Below are 20,962 nucleotides of genomic sequence, written 5' to 3' on the forward strand. Positions count from 1 at the left end.
CTAGCAGCTAGGCCCTGTGGCTGCGCTTGATGGATGCCCAGTCTCCGGCCTGCTCTACACTCCTCCAAAGCACAACACCGGGTTCCTGACTTGCCGCAGAACTATCAATCTGCTCCATGACCCTCTCATCTGTGCCATCTCACCAGCCATCGGCGATCTGTAGTCCCTTCTTCTAGCTTGCCTTAGTCCACATCATGCTTCTTCCCCGTTCCCCGTTCCCCGTTCGCCGTCCCCTCTCCACTTCCGTTTCCCATTGCAACAAAAACAAACGTCCAATGCTCAATCCCGACGGCGCCTCATAATCCTCCCGAATCCGATGCCGACAATTGCATGTCGTGCGATGGCATTGTTTACTCAACACGACGTGTCAAAAGTAACCTCTGACTACAAACCCAACCCGTTCGCAATCGCTTGCGCAAGTTGCGCTCATGGCAGCCCGACGCCCGTACATCGCAATTCGCCAATTCGGTCCGTTTGCCACGCGCTCCAGAGGCCCATGTCGCGCCTGCTATCAAACACGGTCCCAGCAGCGCGGTCGTATCGCGTATACGATAATCGACTGATACTGACACACGCCTAAACTTCCAAATCCCGCTCCACTTACGCCATTTCTGACACCAAAAGCATCGCAACAAGCAAATCTGCATCACCTAACTTCTCAACACGTGGCACATTGCTGGCTTCATGATTTCTTTTCGCCATTCTTCTCCCTACAGATACCTTCGTGTCTGTATTAGGACAGCCCGTCACCGTTCTCGCCTCCCCGCAGCCTCCTATAGGCTGCTTTGCCAGCCTTCATGGTCCGTCCCTGATCATGTCTGCTGTTTGGGATCCGCCATCTCTCGTTTCATGCATTACCGTTATCGCGTCATGGACATTGATCATGCCCAACCCTGCCAAACGCTCAGCTTCGTCAGCACTAGTCACCGTCCCTTCCGTCTTCCACTTCCATGTAGTGAACTTGTAATCACCCTTGCTATGCGTTACTATCGCTCTTCATTTTCAGTGCAAATCTGTCATCATGTCCTCCTCAGCTTCGAGGCCGTCGTCCCAAGCCGTGTCCATGGCGTCGCCGTTGTTGGTCTGCCTCTTGTTCAACCGCTTCTGATTCTCAACGTACTCCTTGGTCAGCGTCATTCGGTAGTCGGCGTCCTTGACTTGCTCGGCGAGCATATTGGTACGGCGCGTCTGCTCAAACAGCGCTTGTTGTTGCTGCTTCTCACTCTTGGCCAGAGGTCCTTGCGTCGGGTCCAAGAAGAAACGTAGTACGATCCCCGCATTCGCCTTGTCCGTCTCCTCTAGCCGTGCGTTCAAGTGCCCATCCTTGATCAATGTGTCGATGTATCCGGCGATCTCATCCGCAGGTGCCCCCAGATGGTGCGCAATGTTTGAGACTGGAATTGCCGAGTACGTCCGTGACAACCGCGAAACGTAAGCCCGTGTCTGGCTGCTGATGAGTTCGTTGACGAGACCAGCGTTGCCATCCTACACGTCTTGTTAGTATTCATGAAACAAACGTTGCACAATTTGCAGTGTATGATGACCATACCTCTGCCCAGACCTCACTACCCGCCTGCACCTGAGCCTTCAGCTTCGACATGTTGTCCAGCTCCTCATATGCGTCTGCCAGGGCTTCGTAGGCTTTCGACGCAGCCTTGATATCTTTGATCGCGCTTCCGTTTGAGGTCCGTGGTGCAGTGCCCACCTGCGAATGTCAGCTTGGTCCGCGATATACTACTTGGTTGTAACATACCTTTCCCTCTACGAGACAGCTCACCAACACCCACTTCTTGTACGCCTCCAGCATCAAGCCGTTCGCTGTTTTGGTCGTAGGTATAACCAGCACGTGCTCCAGAAATTGTTTCGCCTTCTTGAATTGCCGAAGGCCCAGATATACCTGAGCACCTAGAACATAGTACTCTTCTATATCCGTCAGCGACACCTTGTCTGAATGTCCAGAGTTCTGATGTATGTATTCCCCGCTGCTCGCGACATCCGCACATGGTACTGAGTATTCGAGGCCGTCACGGACAACGTTGGCAATCTTCTGGGGGATGCTGTGGATATAGTTGTCGAGGATCGGTTCGGCGGCCGCGTACGATCGCGTCTCCATGCATAGACGTATGAAGGAAAGGTGCACGGAGGTGAACGTGCCCGTGGAAGCATCAAGTCGAGTCATAGCCGACCGCATGGGCGCAATAGCCAGGCTCGCCTGTAGCAGTCAGCATCTCATGCAGCGAATAGCATTCTATCCGACCTACAGAATCGCATGCCCGCGCAATCGCCTCGGTCTGCTCGACGAGGTATCTCCACTCTTTCCCAACATAGCGTAGTTGTATAGGGTCTGCAGTCTCTAGGAAGAGCACCAGCTGATTCCATAACGTACCACCGGGCTGCAGTGTATCGGGTACGTTTCTCTTCTCGAGGATGGCGGAGATGCGGTGGCGGAGAGCAAAGGCGTATGCTATTGAGTTCACGGCGGGATTGAGTATCTGTAAAGTCAGCGGTACACAGGTTGTTGCCGTCAGCTATCCTTACCGAAAGAACGTCTTGGTTTGTATTCGCGCCCTTGGACCATTGTGACGACGGGATATTATTCAGTTGCGAGACAAATGAACGAGCCTTAGAATCATACTCGCGCCGCTTTGCGAGGTCTGGGCTGTCCGGCTGGAACGACAGCAGTATAGAGGTGAGTTCGGCCGACATTGTCGCGTCGGTGTGGAGGGATCTTGTGGTTCGAGTACGTAGGCAAGGCGGAGGCGGCGATGCAGGGTGGGGTATCGTATCGTTATTGCCTGCGTATTTCCGATTCAGTGTGTCTAATCGTTTTCCAGTAGAGCTCCTGTTCTGGACGGAGGGATTTGGTTGAATAGCGAGGACAAACGTGTAATGTTGCCGCAACTAAATGTTGTTTGTCGAGGCGGAGGTGACATAGCTCTCCGCGCCCGCGAGCTCAAGGCACCTACGCACGGACGACGGGCAGTTACCCCACCAGGTGCCACCTTCACTTCGCTGTGGCGGTGCACCAACTTCAGCACAGTATCGTACAAGACAAAAGCTGAGCAGGCCTGTGGGACTGGGCTAATGTTGACTAATGGTCAATGGAGTCTCTTCCACTGACATAGCTCTACTATACCTAGGTACTTCTTTTCTACGCAAGTTAGACCTATCCATGAATACGTCTAAACAATACCTACATACATTTCGACACGCAAGACAGAGAGCCACAGTTTCACTAAACCAATTCCGATCCGTCTCTGAAATTGTTCGTCTCACTTTCCCAAACACTTCCGGTGAAAACAGTGCTACACTTTCCAGCCCATTTCGACCGCTTCCTCCCTCGCCGTCAGGACTACTGGCAATACGTCGTACCTGGGCTCCGAATCTATATCGCCCGGACGCGACTTCTGCTTGTAGATTCGGACCATCTCTATGAGTCCCAAGCCAGGGTATCCGTGCTCATCCTCTTCATCGCTATTCCCGTCGTTCTCCTCGACTTCTCCAGCTTTCTTGGCCATCGTTCCGCGCGTTCTCGGCCCAGACATTATGACGGGATCATCCTCCTTCGGCCTGCGTCTGACACTTTTATGCGGTTCTGCGATAGCAGCGGCCAGCACATCATCGTCTGATTCCTCCGAATCGTCCACGAGCTCTATTTCCGGTGGAGCCAGAGAAGCGTATGGGTTCAGCGCGTCCCCAGAATACGCAGGCGAATAAATCGGTCCAAGCCTGTTCAAGACATGTGTGGAATACTCGGACTCTTCATCGCTTACTTCCAAGATATCAGTCCCCGGGGGCTGGACCAACGTAGCTTTGATAGTGGCAGCAAAGTCTGCCTCAACCGTTCCCTTCCCTCTACCCTCGATGTGAACTTGCTTAACTCCACGAATGCCAAGTAGCGCGTTCGCGAGAAGCTTCTCCGTGCTGTTGAGCTTGTAGGGTAGCTTCTCTCTCTCCTCGTCGGACAGCTTGCCGTCTGCAAACTTCTTCAGTTTGTCGTTTACAAAGGCAGATAGGAGTGGCGAGATGAGGTGGTAACTGTAACGTGTGAGGAGTATGTTGCCTTTTACGACTAGGGTAAGGGTTTGTAAGTCGTGAGGATTGGTAGCGTTGTCGCCCCGAGGGTGTAGCTTGTTGAGTGCCATTGCGAAACGGTCCTCCATATATGCGAACAGTTTAGTTGTGTCGAGATGAACCTCTAGGGTTTTCATGTCCCGCAGATACTCTTCGGATCCATCAGCCTTAGTGAAGTAGTCATTGCAATCGGCCTCGTCTTTGAGTACGACATAGTCGAATTCGCCAGGTGTTTTGAGGGACAGGATCGGGTTCGATTTCTGCTTTGGCTTTGAGACCGGTGGGGCCAGAGTGATGTTGTCGAGCATATCTTCCTCCTCCTCTTGCGATGCGCTGTTGCGAGTCTTACGCCTTCCATGTCCATCGGACAAGGAAGATTTTGTGGGCACACTGGCTCTCTTAGGACGTGCCATACTTTACTATCAAGTTGATCGACGTGTGTGGGGGTGTGATTGCGAACCAGGGCCTCTGTTGAAATGGAGATGTGGAAGTCAGAGGTTGGATCTAAAAAGGGTCTCAAGAGGAGTGCGCGCAAGTGGACTGGTGAATAAGGGGAGTGATTACCGTCAATCTACCTTTATAGGTTATGGAAAACAGCCGTGAAAAGTCTCCAGCATGACCAAGTCATCTCTAGAACATGTAGAGACACTCAAAGTGACTGCTCGATGCTACGTGTTCAGCGCTGTCAGAGGGGTCTTTCACTATACATATCGTCTGATACATCAGATGGCATATTGCAATGAGCAGTGTCGTTTCGTACCCGTTTGAAACTAGGAGAAACACCACGACAATTACCATCTCAGAGTGACGCCGCGCTTTCACGATGAGAATCTTGAACTACCATGGAATTCTGGTCGTCGCCAGCTTATTGTAGTGTATCTGTAGTGCCCCCACTTACAAGCGCTTTCTCGTAGGCTCTCCACCACAATCCCAGATTCGCCGCGACTAGTAAGTCCATCATTTTCAAGCCTTCGTCTTCCAGAATTATCTTTCCCAACTTCGCTTGCTTGCCACCAAACCCGCCACCTGCGAATTCCTGGCCTAAAGAAAGATCTAAGCGATCCAACGAACTTCTAGCGTCTTCGGTGGTGTCATCGCGACTGACTGATAAAGAGGAGTTGTTGCGGCTGTGTCGTGCTTTGCGGAAGAATGACGAGCGTTTTGAGCCTTCCTCGCCTCTGGGTGTAGTGGGTTTGGGACTACTCGGGAGGTTGAATCGTAGCTCACTAACCGTCATGGCTGTGGGCGGCGCTCCTTGGAGCCCTGGAACAACATGTCGACACTACCAGAGTAATTAGCATCATCTGTTGACGATCATCGAGACAGGAGTGGCATTACCTTCAAAGATCCGCCACCTACTCCCGTGGTGAATTCACATCGCCCATTCCACGGACTTGTAAACACATACCCACGGAAACTGGTTTGCCTATCCGAGACCTGAATGCTAGCATATGACTGGTCTTGCCTAGTCACGAACGGAGGAGTTGGAGACAGTCTCATGTCTGTCGACGTAGAGTTGGCCTGTGCACGATGACTGCCCCTTGAGTCAGGACGTCCGGTGTCGTAGTCATACGAATTAAGCTTCCGATGTCCAAAGCCGCCTATATGCTGCGATCCTTCCATCCATATGCGTCGCCGGAATACGTTCTCGTTCGTAGACAGATGAGCCCCCGTCTGTTGTTCTGACGCTGCGTTATGTGATTGTATTGACATGTCGCTATCTCGTGTTGTTAAAGGGGGCTTGTTCGTGGTGTCGGAATGCAGAAATTTGGAATAGCCAGGATTGAAAACTTCGATATACATCGGTGCTCCCAACTTCTTCTTCATGCCAGGATCATTCGATGTCGATGAGACATTTAGGACAGGTGGATCTTCAATGCGAGCAACATTCCACTGCGCGCCAGATGCGGGATCTCGCCGGATAAGGGTGAGCGATGCACTGGAGCGTGACGGATTCTCCGATCGTCTACGTGGCGACGCTGTCGGTCTTCGGTTTTCCTGTTGGTACTGGCTTGCATCGAATGAGCGTCGTGGGCTGTGGCTATACTCTGGGGCGAGCATTGCAGATCTCCGCGCATAGTTGCCTGCATCAGTGTTCTGGTTGTTGGAGTAATTATTGATAGGCGCCAGAGGGCTAGGAACGGGCTTCCGTATGGGAGCTGTGTTTATGCCGGGTACTGCTTTCCTTGGGACGATGGGCGCAGAGACGGGATTAGAAGACAGTTGGCTCTCTTGCGCATAATCTGGATCCTGGAATCCAGGAGGGTCGACAAGGTAAGCATCTTCTGGTTGCTCAACGTGGACGAAATAGAGTGAGCTTTGTATGTCTTCTGCGGTCACCACCTTTTCCCGCGGCTTCATCGGAGATAAGAAGACATCTGAAGCACGTTAGGTTTACTGTAGGAGAAGACATGTTGACAGCCGTACCTCTGCTGCCAGGAACACGGGCGATGTACAGTACTAGCGGGTCATGCCTCTCATGAGTAGGATTCCTTGGGTAAGCTGGTGGATTTGAGGCAAGAGCGGTAAGCGATGAAAGAGATTTGGCTTCGATGATCGGCGTAGCCATTAGAGCGAAGGTATTAGCAGTTTTGATATGTGGGATAGCGCTGAGTATATGGAGTTGTCAGGTGATTGCCAGCAGGGCGTTGCCTAGGATATATACAAGGCGACGACGGCGAGGTTGTGCTTGGGCTCGGGTGGCTGTGCGTACGCGTCTCCACCGACTATCATGTACAACAAATGAATTGTCTTGGCCTATCGTTGTGAAGCGCGAGAGGCAAGCGGCTCTGACAGACGCGCATCACCCATGGACTCGCGGCGCCTTGCCGGCAGCGAGGCTGATGCTGGTGATGGAGCACGCGAGTCTGCTTCGCGTTAAGCCAGAATGGTCGGTGGCTGGGGCGGCGAGGGTCTATTGGCGGGTGGGTCTGATCTTGGAAGGGCCCTAGCGCTGAAAGTCTGCTCGAAATCTTGGCTTTCGTTTTGACCTCGATTTTCGCGACCCGCACACGACACGCTCGCCCCGCCAACTCTACGCCCTCTACCCGTCTGAACCAGGGCATATCACATTACGAAAAGGATCCTGTGTCTATTGTCCTCGCAATGGGCGACAATCTCGAGGTATGCACCGGGCCCGCCTCCTGTCGCTCGCTCTCGCCGCTAACTGAGAGCTGCAGGAGCGTCTAAAGAGCCATGCTCGTGCCTTCGAGGGACTCATGTCTCTGATACCCGCCAAAGACTACTATGGCAAGGATGAGAGCATCACCAGCGTATGCATCTCTTCACCTCAGGCATCCGCCTTGTACTGACATGAAGTTCGCAGACGCAATGGCAAAAGAAAGGCAAGAAGCAGACTCTCGAAGAACGACAAGCAGCCAAGCGAGCGAAGCTGGATCCTGCCTCCCACAAGAGCGCCAAAGACGTCATGGACGAGAACGCGCTAAAACGGAAGCGTGAATTGGAGGGTGAGGAGGTTTCCGAGCCCGAGTCGTCCGATCTTGACATGGACATCACAAAGGAGAAGCCTCTTGAGGGCATCAAGAGCAAGGCAAAGAAGCAAAAGACACAGCCTGTTGAGCCAGAAGCCGAAGAAGAGACCGAAGAAGTCACTTTGTCCAAGGCGGAGGCCAAGCACGCGGCGAAAGCAGAGAAGCGGAGAGAAAAGAGGAAGGAGAAGCAGGCCAAGAACAAGCAAAAGCTGGAAGCGAAGAAAGCGCTACCAACGCAGTTCCAAGGTCTCGCCGCCGAAAAGTCTGAAAAGGACGATGACGAGGACGAGGATGAAGATGAAGAAGACGACGCGTCTGCAGACGAACTCGAACATCCAGACGAACGCATAGAGGCCTTGGACGTCTCCGGTCTCGTCGAAGAGGGTCAGTCTACTGCTCCCTCCACTACTGCCAATTCCAACTCCTCCACAGCCTCCGTCGCCTCCGCCGCCTCGTCAAATTCTTCACTACCCCAGTCCGGTGAGGAAGCGCCACAGAAGAAGGCTAAAAAGCCATACACGATCGATCCACAGAAACATGAGGATTTCCGCGCTCGGTTGAACGCGAAACTAGAGGCCATGCGCGCGGCGCGAAAGGCTGACGGCCCAGATGGACGCCCTGCACGCAACCGAGCAGAGCTGATCGAGGCGCGCAGGAAGAAGGAAGCCGAAAAGAAGGCCGCGAAGAAGGCCATGCGTCAGGATGCGAAAGAGGATGAGGCGCGACAGCAAGCAGAGGAACAGCTCGCACGGATAAGAGGCGGTTCGGGCTCACCTTCTGTGTTCCCAGCGAGGTCGCCGGAGACTGAGCGCAACTTCAACTTTGGCAAGATCGCATGGGACGGCCAACAGCTTGAGAGCAATCTCTCTGGATTCCTCGACTCCAAGAAGAAGAAGGGCAAGTCAGATGCGAAGACAGCACTAGAGGCTGCGCAGAAGAAACAGGCTCGCATTAACGCCTTCGACGAGGACAAGCGCAAGGACATTCAAGAGAAGGATCTATGGCTGGCCGCCAAGAAGAGGGCACAGGGTGAGAAGGTCTTTGACGACGTCAATCTTCTGAAGAAGAGCTTGAAGCGTCAACAAAAACAAAAGGACAAGAGCAAGCAAGAGTGGAAGGAGAGGCTCACGAACGTCGACCAAGGAAAGGCCGCGAGACAGAAGAAGAGGGAGGAGAACCTCAAGAAGCGCAAGGAGGACAAGGGCCAAAAGGGCAAAAAGAAGGTCAAGAAGCCTGGCAAGAAGGTCAAGCGACCGGGCTTTGAGGGAACATTCAAGGCGAGATGATCATGAGGCTGGGCGGGATCAAGGTATATAAAAGGAAAGGGTGGCGGCATGCATATTATAGGCAGGCATTTGGCGTTTGATACCATATCATGGCAGGCATCGTATGAGCGTTAGGAGTATTATGATCTTGAATATTAGGTTGTCTTCCCTCGAGAATGTTTGTTCAATGCCAAAGCTGTCTTGCAAATCAATAGTAATGCATCTAGTTGGACCCCAACACACTAGCACGTCCGTCATTTCCATGTTTCTCAGTGTCTTCTTGAACACGAACTAGTGAGCTTGGTATTGTTTACTGATGCATTGACAAAAGAAATCTGACTGGCTGTGTCAGACGCAACCGCTCCTTATATGTACAGTAATTCCAAATCGCTCCCGTCCATTATCTGTAAGGCGCATCCGCGCGAGCAGCTGCGGCAATCTCGGGCTCCCACTTGTCTCCGTTTGCTAGCAACTTCTCCTTGTTGTAAAGTAGCTCCTCGCGGGTCTCAGTCGCATACTCGGCATTGGGTCCTGTATCAAATTAGCACTTGGTCCGCGTACTCAGAGAGCGTGTCGACATACCCTCAACAATGGCATCGACTGGGCAGCTCTCCTGGCAGAGACCGCAGTAGATGCACTTGGTCATGTCGATATCATAACGTGTGGTCCTCCTGCTACCGTCCATGCGCTCTTCGGCCTCGATTGTGATGGCTTGCGCAGGGCAGATGGCCTCGCAGAGCTTGCAAGCAATGCAACGCTCCTCACCGGTAGGGTACCGTCGCAGGGCGTGTTCGCCTCGGAAGCGGGGCGAGATAGGGCCCTTCTCGAATGGGTAGAAGATGGTGTATCTTCAGAAACGTCAGATTACCGTATTGCGAACAAGTGGCAAACGAGCAGTCTGCTCATTGGAGTACTCACGGTGGGCGGAAAAACTGCTCCAGCGACACATACATGCCACGGAACATCTCCATGAGCAAGAAGTACTTGCCGGCGCGGTCCAATGCACCTTCTCCTTCATCCCATCGCTTGGGCTTGGGTAACCGGAAGCCTGGCGGCGGGGGTCCTGCTGGGGTGGCGGCTCGGGATAGGGTGGTAGAGAAGAAGGCGACGGTGGCGGGCGAGGGGAGGCGTCCAGACGCGAACTGTGGTGACCGGAGCAGCGTGGCAGCTGGGCGGCTGCGTGCCAACATTGTCAATGGCTTTGCGCTGGCCATTGTGAGCGTGGTGGGGTCGCTGGCGGGTTGGGGGGTTGCTGGCGGATATGGAGGTTGTCGTCAAGCTCGAAACTTGAGGTCGTCGCTTGTAACGCGGAGGCTGCGATTGGCCGACAAGTCCAATGACGGCAACAACGGTGGGAGGCAACTCCGAGGTCAGAAATTTGACTCAGGTGATGGAGCAGGGTATATGAATGATTTCCAAGTCTTTCTCGGATATCCGTGTTACCTGTTGCGATAATACAAGGTGCGCCTGTTCACCCGTACGGAAATGCTCTTGACGGCTGACTAACGTAATGTAACTTTAGTCTGAAGTTCTAGTCGAGCATCAACATCACCACCACCACCGACCTTGCTACCTCGCACGACACCCTCCTAAACCGTCCACCATGTTCCGAACAGCACTCCTCAGGTCCGCCCGGTCCGCCGTCCGCGCTGCCCCACGATGCCAGGCCGCAATGGCTCGCCCCGTTGCGCGAAGCTCCTTCGTCCAGCCAAAGCAAATGAACCCCTCCGTATACTTCCAGGCCGTACGATGCTACGCCGCGAGCGCCGGTCTGTCAAAAGATGAGGTCACCGGCAGGATAATGGACCTTTTGAAGAATTTCGACAAGGTAATGGTTATGCGACGGGAATTTTAGAAAGTGGCTAACGCAGAAGCAGGTCACCGATGCCTCCAAGGTAGCTACCAACCGCGCGTGAGGGATTGGAGACAAAGGCTTACATTTTGCAGCTGAACGCCGAATCGCACTTCCACAACGACCTCGGTCTCGACAGTCTGGATACCGTAGAGGTGGTCATGGCGATTGAGGAGGTTAGTCGGTCCGCGTACGATACACGGAAGGCAAATCTGACAGTGAGGCAGGAATTCAGCATTGAGATCCCCGACAAGGAGGCCGATGCCATCCACAGCGGTACGTTCAGATGCAGGGTCGGAGATATACATACTGATGATATCACAGTCAAGCAAGCAGTGGACTACATCATGGCCCAGCCCGATGGTGAGTCGCAACTTGAAAATCCCGAAGTTGCCCGAAACTAACACATCGCAGCTCACTAAATTATATTGGAGAGCCGCGCTGGATTGGAGATGATGGATGTGGAATTGAGAGTCGGTCCTACCGGCATCGCTATATATATGCCCCCGTGTAAAACAGTCGCCTGGGTCGGCACCGTGTACTTCTGATAGAATTGACGCTATCCACCTCCCAGTGCTTTGGCTTTTGTGTTGTTGGACGCCTGTTTACTTGATCTCCGAAGCGTGCGTAACTAATCTTGGCACATCCGAGACCGACACCCTGTCCGCTGATTGATGTGGCACGAGAATCAACCCCCAACGCGTAACTCACACAGGCGCCTTGCCATACCCCTTATTCTTTACGTCGCCGTGCCCGCTACCCTCCTCCCACACGCACTCACCGAAAGTCCCACATAGTCCGACACCGCGCATGCGCAGCCCAAGCGCCCTCATCCCTGCGCCCGTTGAGGAGCATCACGCATAATTTCAACAAGACCCCCCTCCCGTTCCACAACCACACCTGATGGCTTCTAGCTCTGGTCTGACGCGCCGGAGAGGAGGCGGCGGCGCTGCCGGCAACGGCGAGGACGAGAGCAGCCGGGTCAGCTCGCCAGCACCCAAGCGCAACGACGACCGCACCCCCGAAACCTCCTACGAAAGCTCCGAGAATGGCCACAAGATCGCATTCGACCCCCGGGACATCAGCGAAAATGCAGAGAGGAGCAAGCAGCCCAAGCTGACGCTCATGGAGGAAATCATCCTCATGGGGCTGAAGGACAAACAGGTGTGTACACGGCAGGGCGCTGGTGGGCTAGGGGCAGCAGGCTGATGAGTGAGAATAGGGATACCTGTCGTTCTGGAACGACAACATCTCCTATGCATTGCGAGGCTGCATTGTCATAGAATTGGCCTTCCGAGGCCGCGTGAGCATGCAAAAGGACTCGAATCGGCGACGGTTCCCCCTCGCAGACCGGGTCATCGAGGTTATTGACGACACGTTGACCGGAGAGGTTCTGCTGGACGAGGCCCTCAAGATGATGAAGTCGAGCGAGAAGATGAGCGTCAACTCGTGGATCGACCTCATGAGCGGTACGTCTGCGGCGCGCAATCCCAAGGCTGGTATTCGGTACTAACTACACACACAGGAGAGACGTGGAACCTCATGAAGATTGGCTACCAACTAAAACAAGTACGCGAACGACTATGCAAAGGCCTCGTCGACAAGGGCATCCTGCGCACCGAGAAGAAGAACTTTCTCCTGTTCGACATGGCTACACATCCCGTCGCAGACGGCGGCGCAAAGGAGGAGATTCGACGCAGGGTCCGGAACGTCCTCACCAACCGCACCGTCGTCCTCCCCGGCAGCCAATTCCTCCCCGAGGAGTTGGAATTCAGAGTGCTCCGAACAATCACCATGGTCTGCGCCGCCTATGCCGCCAACGTCCTCGAGAATGCCCTGACAACGCTGGGTCACGAAGCGCGGGAACGGGCTTTTGCTCAAGTGGACGAGCTGCTGGCAGAATATTCGCAGTGGCCGTTTGCAAAGAGGCAGGGTGGCTCGCAGGGTGTGGGCGCAAACTTGGGTCAGCTCATCACGGACGAAGTTAACGGTTCCAAGGATAAGGAGCTCCAGCTTGAGGTAAGTCAATCGCTGTTTTGTTTTCCTTCAACATGACAGAGCGCTGACTATTTTACCATAGGTTGTCGCAGCATGCTTGAGTGTATTCACTCGACTTGACTCACTGCTTTGAGCGGAGGGAATGTAACGAGAGCAGCGGTATTACTGAGCAATAGGGGAGCGCATGTCTCAGCAGCGAACCTGCACGTTTGAGTATCTATCGCAAGCAAAGCAGACGCATATAGCCGGCGAACTTGTAAGCGGCGGCGTGTCCGGGCCGGGACTGGATGGAAATGTTTAGGTATTGTCAGTTTCTAGCATTGATGCAACTAGGATGGATCTGGAGGCGAGGGCGTCAGAGTGCGGTGACGAGGTGTACTACCAGACGCTTCTTATCTTCTTCTACTAGGCGGGTCTTTCCATAAAATACAACCTTTATTCGATAACGAACAAGGTCCACTGCATTACACGAGTGGCTTTTCCTCTGAGCTTACCGGTCTAGGTAGGCGCTAGCATTCGTCATGGCGTCACACGTGATGGGCTGCGTGGAGACGATGGAGTGCAGGTGTAATTATGTGGAACAGTCGGCAGAGCATGGCCTCTGCTTCAGTAAATAGAACCACGCCGGGCAGAGACGCTGGGTGCGTGGGTGCGTGCCGACGAGCTTCAGTGTGGTCATGGGCTGGCTGGCTCGGCGCTCGCAAGCGGCGGGAAGTGGGAGCGAGGCGCAAATCCATCAATGCCTCTGCCTGACACACAACACATCATTCCGAGCTTATCCACGGCCGCGACCCCGCCCAAGGTACCGCAGCAGGTGTTTCGCCGATTTAGGTTTCCTGCCAATACTCTCGCCTGTGAAAGGCTTACAGACGGGCTGCTGCGCGCTTGACTACCCGATCGGCACTTCTTTCCCTGGACAGCCAAACAGAGGCCCAGCCCAGCCCTGTGACCTGTGACGACGCGCAAATTGCATGCTCGCAAAGGTATGTGTTTTTTCTATTGCTGCTATTTATTCGCGTGATCGCGGCGCGATGCATGCGCTTTCTGGAGATGGCGGCGCGGGTGTTGCTGTCGCCATCGCATCGCACGTCCGCCCCCTTCTTCTGGCAGGCGCGACCGCTTGGGACGCCCATTGACCCACTCGAGCCTCCATCACTCCTTCCAGCCTCCATGCCTCGGCTCTAACCAGGGCAGCAACACGCAGGTCGCTCCTGCTGCGCGCATCCACAGTTCCTACGCGATGCCCTCCCCGCCGCTAGCCGACTCTCAGTCCCTCGATCCCGCCCACGGCGCGTCCACCAACGGCATCAACAGTGAAGGTGCTGTCCAGCCCGCCAACGCCCCGACCAGCATCAATGGACCCGACGGCGCGTCCAACGACAACAACGCGATCCGAGACGGCAAGCAGAAAGCCAAGGCCGTCATGGCCGCCTCTGGTCTGAACCTCGCCGGCGCGCAAGGCGACATGGCATCGCCCGCGCAACCCGAAGCCATCAACGGCGCGTCGCCCAGCAGAAAGCGATCGCGTTCGGGCACCCGCAAGTCATCACACACGCCTTCCCACGACGACGGCGCGAAACCCACAGCCTCGCAGACGCACCTCCTCAACCGCTACATCGAGCGCGACCTCTTGGATAGCGTAAACAAGTACGAGCGCAACAAACATTCCGAGAAGGTGTATGGCGAACTCAACGACCTGCGTCATTTCTACCGCGACGAAGTATATCCGGTCCGACGACAAAACCCCGGCGCCATCTTTGGATATGGCTACGCTGGCTACGGCAACGGCCTGACCGAGATACCTCCCGACCCCAGAGATCCGCGCGCCCTACCACAAACCAAGCTGCTATACCCTGAGAATGCCAAGCGCGCTGGCCGTCGACTCGCACCGCAGCTCAAGGTTTCGAAAGAGAAGGGGCTCCAGCAAGCAGACCAGATTGAGGAGCTTGTACCTGTGCGCTTGGATATCGAATTGGATAGACTGAAGCTTCGCGATACTTTTACCTGGAACCTCCACGACCGCGTTACCAACCCCGTGCTCTTCGCCCAAACCCTCGTCGAAGACTTCCAAATACCGCCCGAACTGCGCCAGAACGTAATGCAGCAAATCGATCGCGAAATTCACGAGCAGGTACAAGACTACTATCCCCACGCCTTTTTCGACGACGAGCCGTTAGACCCACATCAGCCTTACTCGGCATACAAGAACGACGAGATGCGGATATTGATCAAGCTGAACATTACCATTGGCCAGCACACCCTCGTAGACCAGTTCGAGTGGGAGATCAACAACCCTCTGAATGCGCCTGAGGAGTTTGCGAGACAGATGGCCGCCGACCTGTCACTATCCGGAGAGTTCACAACCGCAATCGCACATTCCATAAGAGAGCAGTGCCAGATGTTTACAAAAAGTCTTTACATCACAGGACATCCCTTCGACGGGCGACCAGTCGAGGATACAGACATACAAGACAACTTCCTGGCATCTCCACTCCCCTCCGTATTCCGCCCGATGCAGTCAACAAAGGACTATCAACCCTACCTTTACGAACTCAGCAATGCGGACCTGGAGCGAGCCGAACTTTCAATCATGCGCGAACAGCGACGCCAGAAGCGTTCCGTCAACAGACGCGGTGGCCCTGCCCTGCCAGACCTCAAAGACCGCCAACGGACTGTTCGGACGTTGGTCGTTTCATCAGTGCTGCCTGGCGCTGCGGAAACGATTGAGGACAGTCAGCTCTTCAAGGCCACGCGCAAAGCCAGAGAAGGCCGTCGTCGCGGTGCTGATGGCAGCTCAGACGACTCAGATAGTGATGATTCAGTCATGGAGTCTCCCGCACCTGCTCAATTGATGACTGGAGGCACTGCTCGTACCCGTGGTATGCGCGGAGCTGCTACTGCTGCTCAAGCTGCGATGCGATCCGCCATTGGAAGATCAGCAACTCCCGAAGTCTCGAATATCCAAACACCCCATCACGAGCCAAGGGCGTCGAGGTCCCTACGGTATGAAGCGCGGGAAGAGAGCGTATCTGAACCCACATCACTAATAGTCAAACTCCGCATAACGCCCGCAAAGTTCAGGGAATGGGTAAGGAATCCAAGAGCTTTCGTAAAGCCCGCTGGAACTCCCATGATGACACTCTCGCAACCACCAACGCGGGGTACGCCTACCGCAAACTCGATGCCTCCTCCACCGTCACCCGCCATGCCTTCCCGCTCCACACCGACAGTACCGACATCCGTTGAAGCTTCGCCGAAGCCACCTTCCACCCCCACACCAACGACACCTAACAAGCAATGGAATTACAAGCCGGATGGCTCATTGGAAGCACCTTGGCCGACGCCCGCCGCTTCACAACATGTAAGATGTCTCCTTGCTTCCATATAGTCATATCTGACCCATGACAGCCTCCTACTCCCCCATGGCTCCAAAAAGCGCTCCAAGACCTACGCGATAAGAATCCCGGGGAGCTCTTCGAATCTACTATGCGCTACGCAGTCATGAACGAGCGCCACGAGGACCCGAAGACTGGCGAGATGGTGTCCAGACAAGTCAAGCTAGATACACTGTCTCCAACCGCTCCTCTACCAGCGAACCACAAGGCGTATTTCCTCCCGCGAATTCGATGCATAGACTGTCCAGGAAAGCTTTACAACGCTGGGCCTGAACAGACCGTCAATAATTTTGAATTGCATCTGAAGAACCGCGTACACATGGAGAACGTTCGCAAACGGACTGGTCAGCCATTGTAAGCTTAGCATTCAGATTGCCTGTCTGCGCAAACAGGAAATGATATTCAGATAAGCATAGCGGGGTCGTTTTTCATATTGGCAAGCGCATCCAGGGTATAGAAGCCCGTGTAAAAACAGCGGATCACGTGGAGTTGCGCATACGGACAACGTGCTTGTCTATCGGCGTTCTCATTTGTCGGCTACAACTCGGAAATTTGGGCCCCTCTTGGATTATAGCACGGAGGGTTGGCATAGTTTGAAGCCTTCGTCATTATGCGGCACTATTTTGAGTACCTTCCTTCTTCTCTTAGTTGCTGGTGTCGTTTGTAAAGTATAAGTAGGGTTGGTAGTCTTCGACGCAGCGATGTAGGTAGGCGTCAATTACAGTTGTTCATATCAAGGCTGTGCAAGTGCCATCTCTCGATATTGTGAAAGCCTCTATTCATCTCCTTACCACAAGCCCCCTTCGCAGTCGTTGCTAGAGAGAACATCGTCCCCGCTTCACTCCGTCACGTGTTCGGTTCCGGCAATAGGTACCTAGCCTGTCGTCATGATGCTCAACGCAGCGCTTCTCGTCACCACCCTGCTCGCCATCATCATGAAAGCACAGGCTGCTACTCTCCCAATCCGAATCTTAACCCACAACATTCGCTATGCCGCCGATCCACCAGCCACAGGAGAGAAACCCTGGTCAACACGGAAACAACTGATCCTCAACGAGCTGCACTACAACACTCTTCACAACCCCGAAGCCTTCATCTGTCTGCAAGAAGTACTCAATGAGCAGATCGTCGATATAATGGCCGGTCTCGGCAACGAATGGGCTTACATCGGCGTCGGCCGCGACGACGGCAAAACCGAAGGCGAATATAGCCCCGTCATCTACCGCCCAGCCGTCTGGGAACTTGTGACCTGGAAGACCGTCTGGCTAAACGAAGACGGCGCCGTTGGAAAGAAAGGCTGGGACGCAGGCTCCGTTCGCATCGTGACCATCGGCACGTTCAAGCACATGACAAGCAAGAAGGAAATAGTAGCCATGTCAACACATTTCGACAACTCCGGCGCCATCTCGCGCCGCGAATCCGCGAAGATTATCGAAGGAATTGCCGCGGATATCGCATCCCCGGCTTCAAACTTCTCGTCTACTGGTCTACCTTTCTTCCTGGCCGGCGACCTGAACTCTGAGACTACGGATGATGCGTACATGATGCTGAATAACGCGTCGTCTCTCCTGCAAGATACGAAGGAGCAGGCTAAGTGGCTGTATGGTGATGAGAATACGTACACGGCTTTCGATGGTGTGGATAAGGCGCTGATTGACTTTGTCTTTGTGGGCCCGAGGGGAGAGGGGGATTGGGGTGTTGAGGGGTATAGTGTGTTGCCGAATCGGTTTGAAGATGGAGTTTATGCTAGTGATCATCGCGCGGTGGTTGTGGATGGGGTTTTGGAGGTTTAGAGAGGGAGAGGGAGATGTCTGTGGGGATGACACTTTGATCTTATATCATGAATGCGATTCTGTATCGATGAAAGATCCATAGGTTTGCAGAAATTTGTGCTTGCTCTGTAAATATTCTGTGGGTATGCGAAGTACACCCTAAGAGTGGGAATGGTATGGTACGAGTTCACCAGCATGGATGTGGTTATTTGCCAGGAACACTATGTTCGATGTCATGAAATGTCTGGCACCTGATGGCACGCTGTCGGAGCTGTCAGCAGCGTGGCATACACATAGTTGCGTAACCGCAGTGAAGTTGCACTGCAATCATGGTAATGCCAACTTAAACCACAAATATGAGCTCGAAAATGTAACTCAAATGACCACAAGTGCAGTTTCCTTAGTCAAGGTAATTAATTCAGGAACAAGCAAAGCAGGTCGAGTGTGACGTTGTCAGGCGATCATCGTCATTGGGCTCTGGCTAAGCGAAAGCTCGAAAGCACCCCACTGAGGGGCTGGTCTGAACACAGGAACGACCTCGCGCACCACTCCAATTCTAGCTCCTAGACCATCTTCCCACACTCAACTATACTCAAGATGGCCGAAACAGCAGCTGTCGGTAAGCTCGATCCTTGTCCGCTATTAATGCCATCGACATGAGAAGCTATTCAGACGAAAAGAGCTTCGACCTCAGTTTTGTGCTGGCAATAAGTCGCAGAAGCTAACCCATATTGCAGACTACACTCTGGCGAACCCAGATACTATCACCAAGTACAAGGTCGCCGCCGACATCTCCCAGAAAGTCCTCAAGGAGGTCTCCGGTACGACGCTCCCCACACCTGCGCTCGTTTCCCGCGCGTAAACACGAGCATAAACTGACCAGTCCAGGATGGATCGCCGCTGATGCCAGCATTGTCGAGCTCTGTGAGCGCGGCGACAAGCTCCTAGACGAGGAGGTCGCCAAGGTCTACAAGGGCAAGAAGGTCCTCAAGGGCATTGGACACTGCACCACCATCTCGCCGAGCGCCTACATCACCCCGTACACACCGCTCAAGACCGATGCCGAGGAAGCCGCGGTCACACTGAAGGAGGGAGAGGTTGTCAAGATCCAGCTCGGTGCCCAGATCGATGGCTTCTGCGCGATCGTTTGCGACAATGTCATTGTCGGAGCTGCCGACGAGGTCACCGGACGGGAGGCAGATCTCATTTTGGCTACACACTACGCGAACGAGCTTCTGCTGAGGTTGATGGTACCGCCAGGCTTGGTTCCCCACGGCGACGAGGAGGAGCAAAAGAAGGCTGCGTCAAAGAAGGCCTACACTCAGAGCCAAATGACCAACATGCTTGAGAAGGTTGTCAAGGCGTACGGTTGCAACCTCGTCGAGAGCACCACCATCTGGCAATTCGACCACAACGAGATCGAGTCCAAGAAGAAGATCATTCTTGCGCCCGGCGAGGGTGTCAGAGGAGAGGGTCTCCCTGAGGTTGGCGAAGTGTGGGGTGTTGAGATGGGTGTCAGTCTCGGAAGCGGCAAGGTCAAGAGCAACAGCAACAGGACCACTCTGCACCGACGTACAGCCACCACCTACCAGCTCAAGCGCCCTACCTCGCGAAGCCTGTTGTCGGAAGTTGTCAAGAAGTTCGGCACCTTCCCCTTCAGTCTGCGCCAGCTTGAGGACGAGAAGGCTGCCAAGGTTGGTGTTGTCGAATGTGTCCGCACGGGTGTGCTCCGCCAGTACGAAGTTGTCGTTGACAAGGACAACCAGCCCGTAGCTAGGTTGTTCAGCACTGTTGGTAAGTCCGAGGATTCCCCTGCTCTGTCTGTGCACGGAGATGCCCGATATTGGCCGGTGTGGTCGATTGCTCGATCTCCATATTTCCACCCTCGTTGATTGCGAAGGATTATGAAACTTGCTTCAGTAGCTAACATTTTTACAGCGATCACCAAGAACGGCATGCAGCGTCTGGCTCAACCCGCTGCCATCGACACCTCCAAGTACAAGTCTGACAAGAAGATTGAGGACGAGGAGATCCTCAAGATTCTCGAACAGCCCATTGGAAAGACTTCGACAAAGAAGAACAAGAAGAAGAAGAAGAAGCCCGCCAAGAAGGCCGCTGACGGCGGTGCTGCTCCTGCCGAAGAGGAGGAGAGTGACGACGAGGAGTAGACGCAGCTTGCGGAGACCTTGACGCCATACCCGCCTCTCGACTATGAGCCTGGATGACACGGACCTTTTTGGTGACTGCAGAAAACGGCAGGATCGGAAAGAAAATCGGCAAAAGACCCAGGTCTGATGAGCTTTGTCTTGTGCTCATGCACTTGATCAAGTAGAAGCGATAACAATACAAAAAAAACAGACACCTATTTACCGGCCAGCATTTTTCGCTTCTTATGCGTGATATTGAGTAATGTAGGATCTGATAGCTAACACGCGCACATTCAAGGAGTTACGGACGGCTCACGGACTGAGATCGTACCAGGTGGTCTGGGGAGTCTTTGACAGACGAACACAATTTTATTTCCCTTATGTTTAAGCGACCGTGGACGCGCCATCAATGGCTGTCAATGCAGAAGGGGCTTTTTGTTTTCGATGTATCTATGGTGAAGGGCGGAGCGGATGTTGGGCGGCTTCGCGTCATTGTTCTTGTCTTCGGTTTATCTTGTCCACCCGTCATGTTATTGTCCCCCCCCCCCAACGTCGAACATGGCAAATGGAGAGAAGCTACAAGAGATCCATGGCTATTTTGTTCGCTACGGCACACGAAAGCTATGGTGCTCTGCGCGGATAGCCAAGCATGGTGTAGAGTGAGGTAAAGCATGGAACAGAATTTACCCCTGAGTAGATCATGCAAAGACAGGATTGTGCTATAGAGATTTATCGAAGTGAAGTCAGGAACAATTTCAATAATATCATCTCTATTCAGGCGCGCGCCCACGTATTGTACGACCAGATCCGCAAGTGGCGATTGGTGAAGGTGAACTTGGGCACGTCAGGGAAAAAGCGGACAAGAGATCGTGGATTCTTTGGTATCGTTGCACCAACACCGCACCCCGCCTTTGTCAGAACTGAAAAAATAATCCGACAATCGAAGAAGCTTCCGGCTATTCATATAT

At 53.8% G+C, this 20,962-nt stretch overlaps 8 protein-coding genes across 8 annotated transcripts; 5 read left to right on the forward strand and 3 right to left on the reverse strand.

Annotated features, from left to right (window-relative positions):
- Nucleotides 1-1,002: 1,002 nt before the first annotated feature.
- On the reverse strand, nucleotides 1,003-2,706 carry J4E92_003871 (uncharacterized protein; the record flags this gene model as incomplete). The annotated part of the gene is made up of 5 exons (XM_051495264.1): nucleotides 1,003-1,485; nucleotides 1,550-1,705; nucleotides 1,754-2,212; nucleotides 2,262-2,492; nucleotides 2,539-2,706. 5 exons carry the CDS (start codon nucleotides 2,704-2,706, stop codon nucleotides 1,003-1,005), a joined length of 1,497 nt encoding a protein of 498 aa, XP_051354283.1.
- Nucleotides 2,707-3,305: 599 nt separating this feature from the next.
- On the reverse strand, nucleotides 3,306-4,487 carry J4E92_003872 (uncharacterized protein; the record flags this gene model as incomplete). Its single annotated transcript, XM_051495265.1, has 1 exon — nucleotides 3,306-4,487. One exon carries the CDS (start codon nucleotides 4,485-4,487, stop codon nucleotides 3,306-3,308), a length of 1,182 nt encoding a protein of 393 aa, XP_051354284.1.
- Nucleotides 4,488-7,179: 2,692 nt separating this feature from the next.
- Nucleotides 7,180-8,851, forward strand: J4E92_003873 (uncharacterized protein; the record flags this gene model as incomplete). The annotated part of the gene is made up of 3 exons (XM_051495266.1): nucleotides 7,180-7,197; nucleotides 7,254-7,346; nucleotides 7,400-8,851. The coding sequence occupies 3 exons, from the start codon at nucleotides 7,180-7,182 to the stop codon at nucleotides 8,849-8,851; spliced, it is 1,563 nt and encodes a 520-aa protein (XP_051354285.1).
- A 379-nt stretch (nucleotides 8,852-9,230) lies between these two features.
- On the reverse strand, nucleotides 9,231-10,044 carry J4E92_003874 (uncharacterized protein; the record flags this gene model as incomplete). The annotated part of the gene is made up of 3 exons (XM_051495267.1): nucleotides 9,231-9,361; nucleotides 9,413-9,678; nucleotides 9,749-10,044. The coding sequence occupies 3 exons, from the start codon at nucleotides 10,042-10,044 to the stop codon at nucleotides 9,231-9,233; spliced, it is 693 nt and encodes a 230-aa protein (XP_051354286.1).
- A 389-nt stretch (nucleotides 10,045-10,433) lies between these two features.
- Nucleotides 10,434-11,104, forward strand: J4E92_003875 (uncharacterized protein; the record flags this gene model as incomplete). The annotated part of the gene is made up of 6 exons (XM_051495268.1): nucleotides 10,434-10,658; nucleotides 10,708-10,725; nucleotides 10,778-10,858; nucleotides 10,910-10,958; nucleotides 11,007-11,045; nucleotides 11,097-11,104. The coding sequence occupies 6 exons, from the start codon at nucleotides 10,434-10,436 to the stop codon at nucleotides 11,102-11,104; spliced, it is 420 nt and encodes a 139-aa protein (XP_051354287.1).
- A 481-nt stretch (nucleotides 11,105-11,585) lies between these two features.
- Nucleotides 11,586-12,813, forward strand: VPS74 (Vacuolar protein sorting-associated protein 74; the record flags this gene model as incomplete). The annotated part of the gene is made up of 4 exons (XM_051495269.1): nucleotides 11,586-11,846; nucleotides 11,905-12,151; nucleotides 12,208-12,701; nucleotides 12,763-12,813. The coding sequence occupies 4 exons, from the start codon at nucleotides 11,586-11,588 to the stop codon at nucleotides 12,811-12,813; spliced, it is 1,053 nt and encodes a 350-aa protein (XP_051354288.1).
- A 1,107-nt stretch (nucleotides 12,814-13,920) lies between these two features.
- J4E92_003877 (uncharacterized protein) lies at nucleotides 13,921-16,433 on the forward strand (the record flags this gene model as incomplete). Its single annotated transcript, XM_051495270.1, has 2 exons — nucleotides 13,921-16,041; nucleotides 16,089-16,433. The coding sequence occupies 2 exons, from the start codon at nucleotides 13,921-13,923 to the stop codon at nucleotides 16,431-16,433; spliced, it is 2,466 nt and encodes an 821-aa protein (XP_051354289.1).
- A 532-nt stretch (nucleotides 16,434-16,965) lies between these two features.
- Nucleotides 16,966-20,015, forward strand: J4E92_003878 (uncharacterized protein; the record flags this gene model as incomplete). Its single annotated transcript, XM_051495271.1, has 4 exons — nucleotides 16,966-17,785; nucleotides 18,585-18,668; nucleotides 18,736-19,641; nucleotides 19,786-20,015. 4 exons carry the CDS (start codon nucleotides 16,966-16,968, stop codon nucleotides 20,013-20,015), a joined length of 2,040 nt encoding a protein of 679 aa, XP_051354290.1.
- Nucleotides 20,016-20,962: the final 947 nt, after the last annotated feature.

This window comes from Alternaria infectoria (genome assembly GCF_024043175.1).
Source record: "Alternaria infectoria strain BMP 0036 chromosome Unknown scaffold_5, whole genome shotgun sequence".
Taxonomy (NCBI): Eukaryota; Fungi; Ascomycota; class Dothideomycetes; order Pleosporales; family Pleosporaceae; genus Alternaria; species Alternaria infectoria.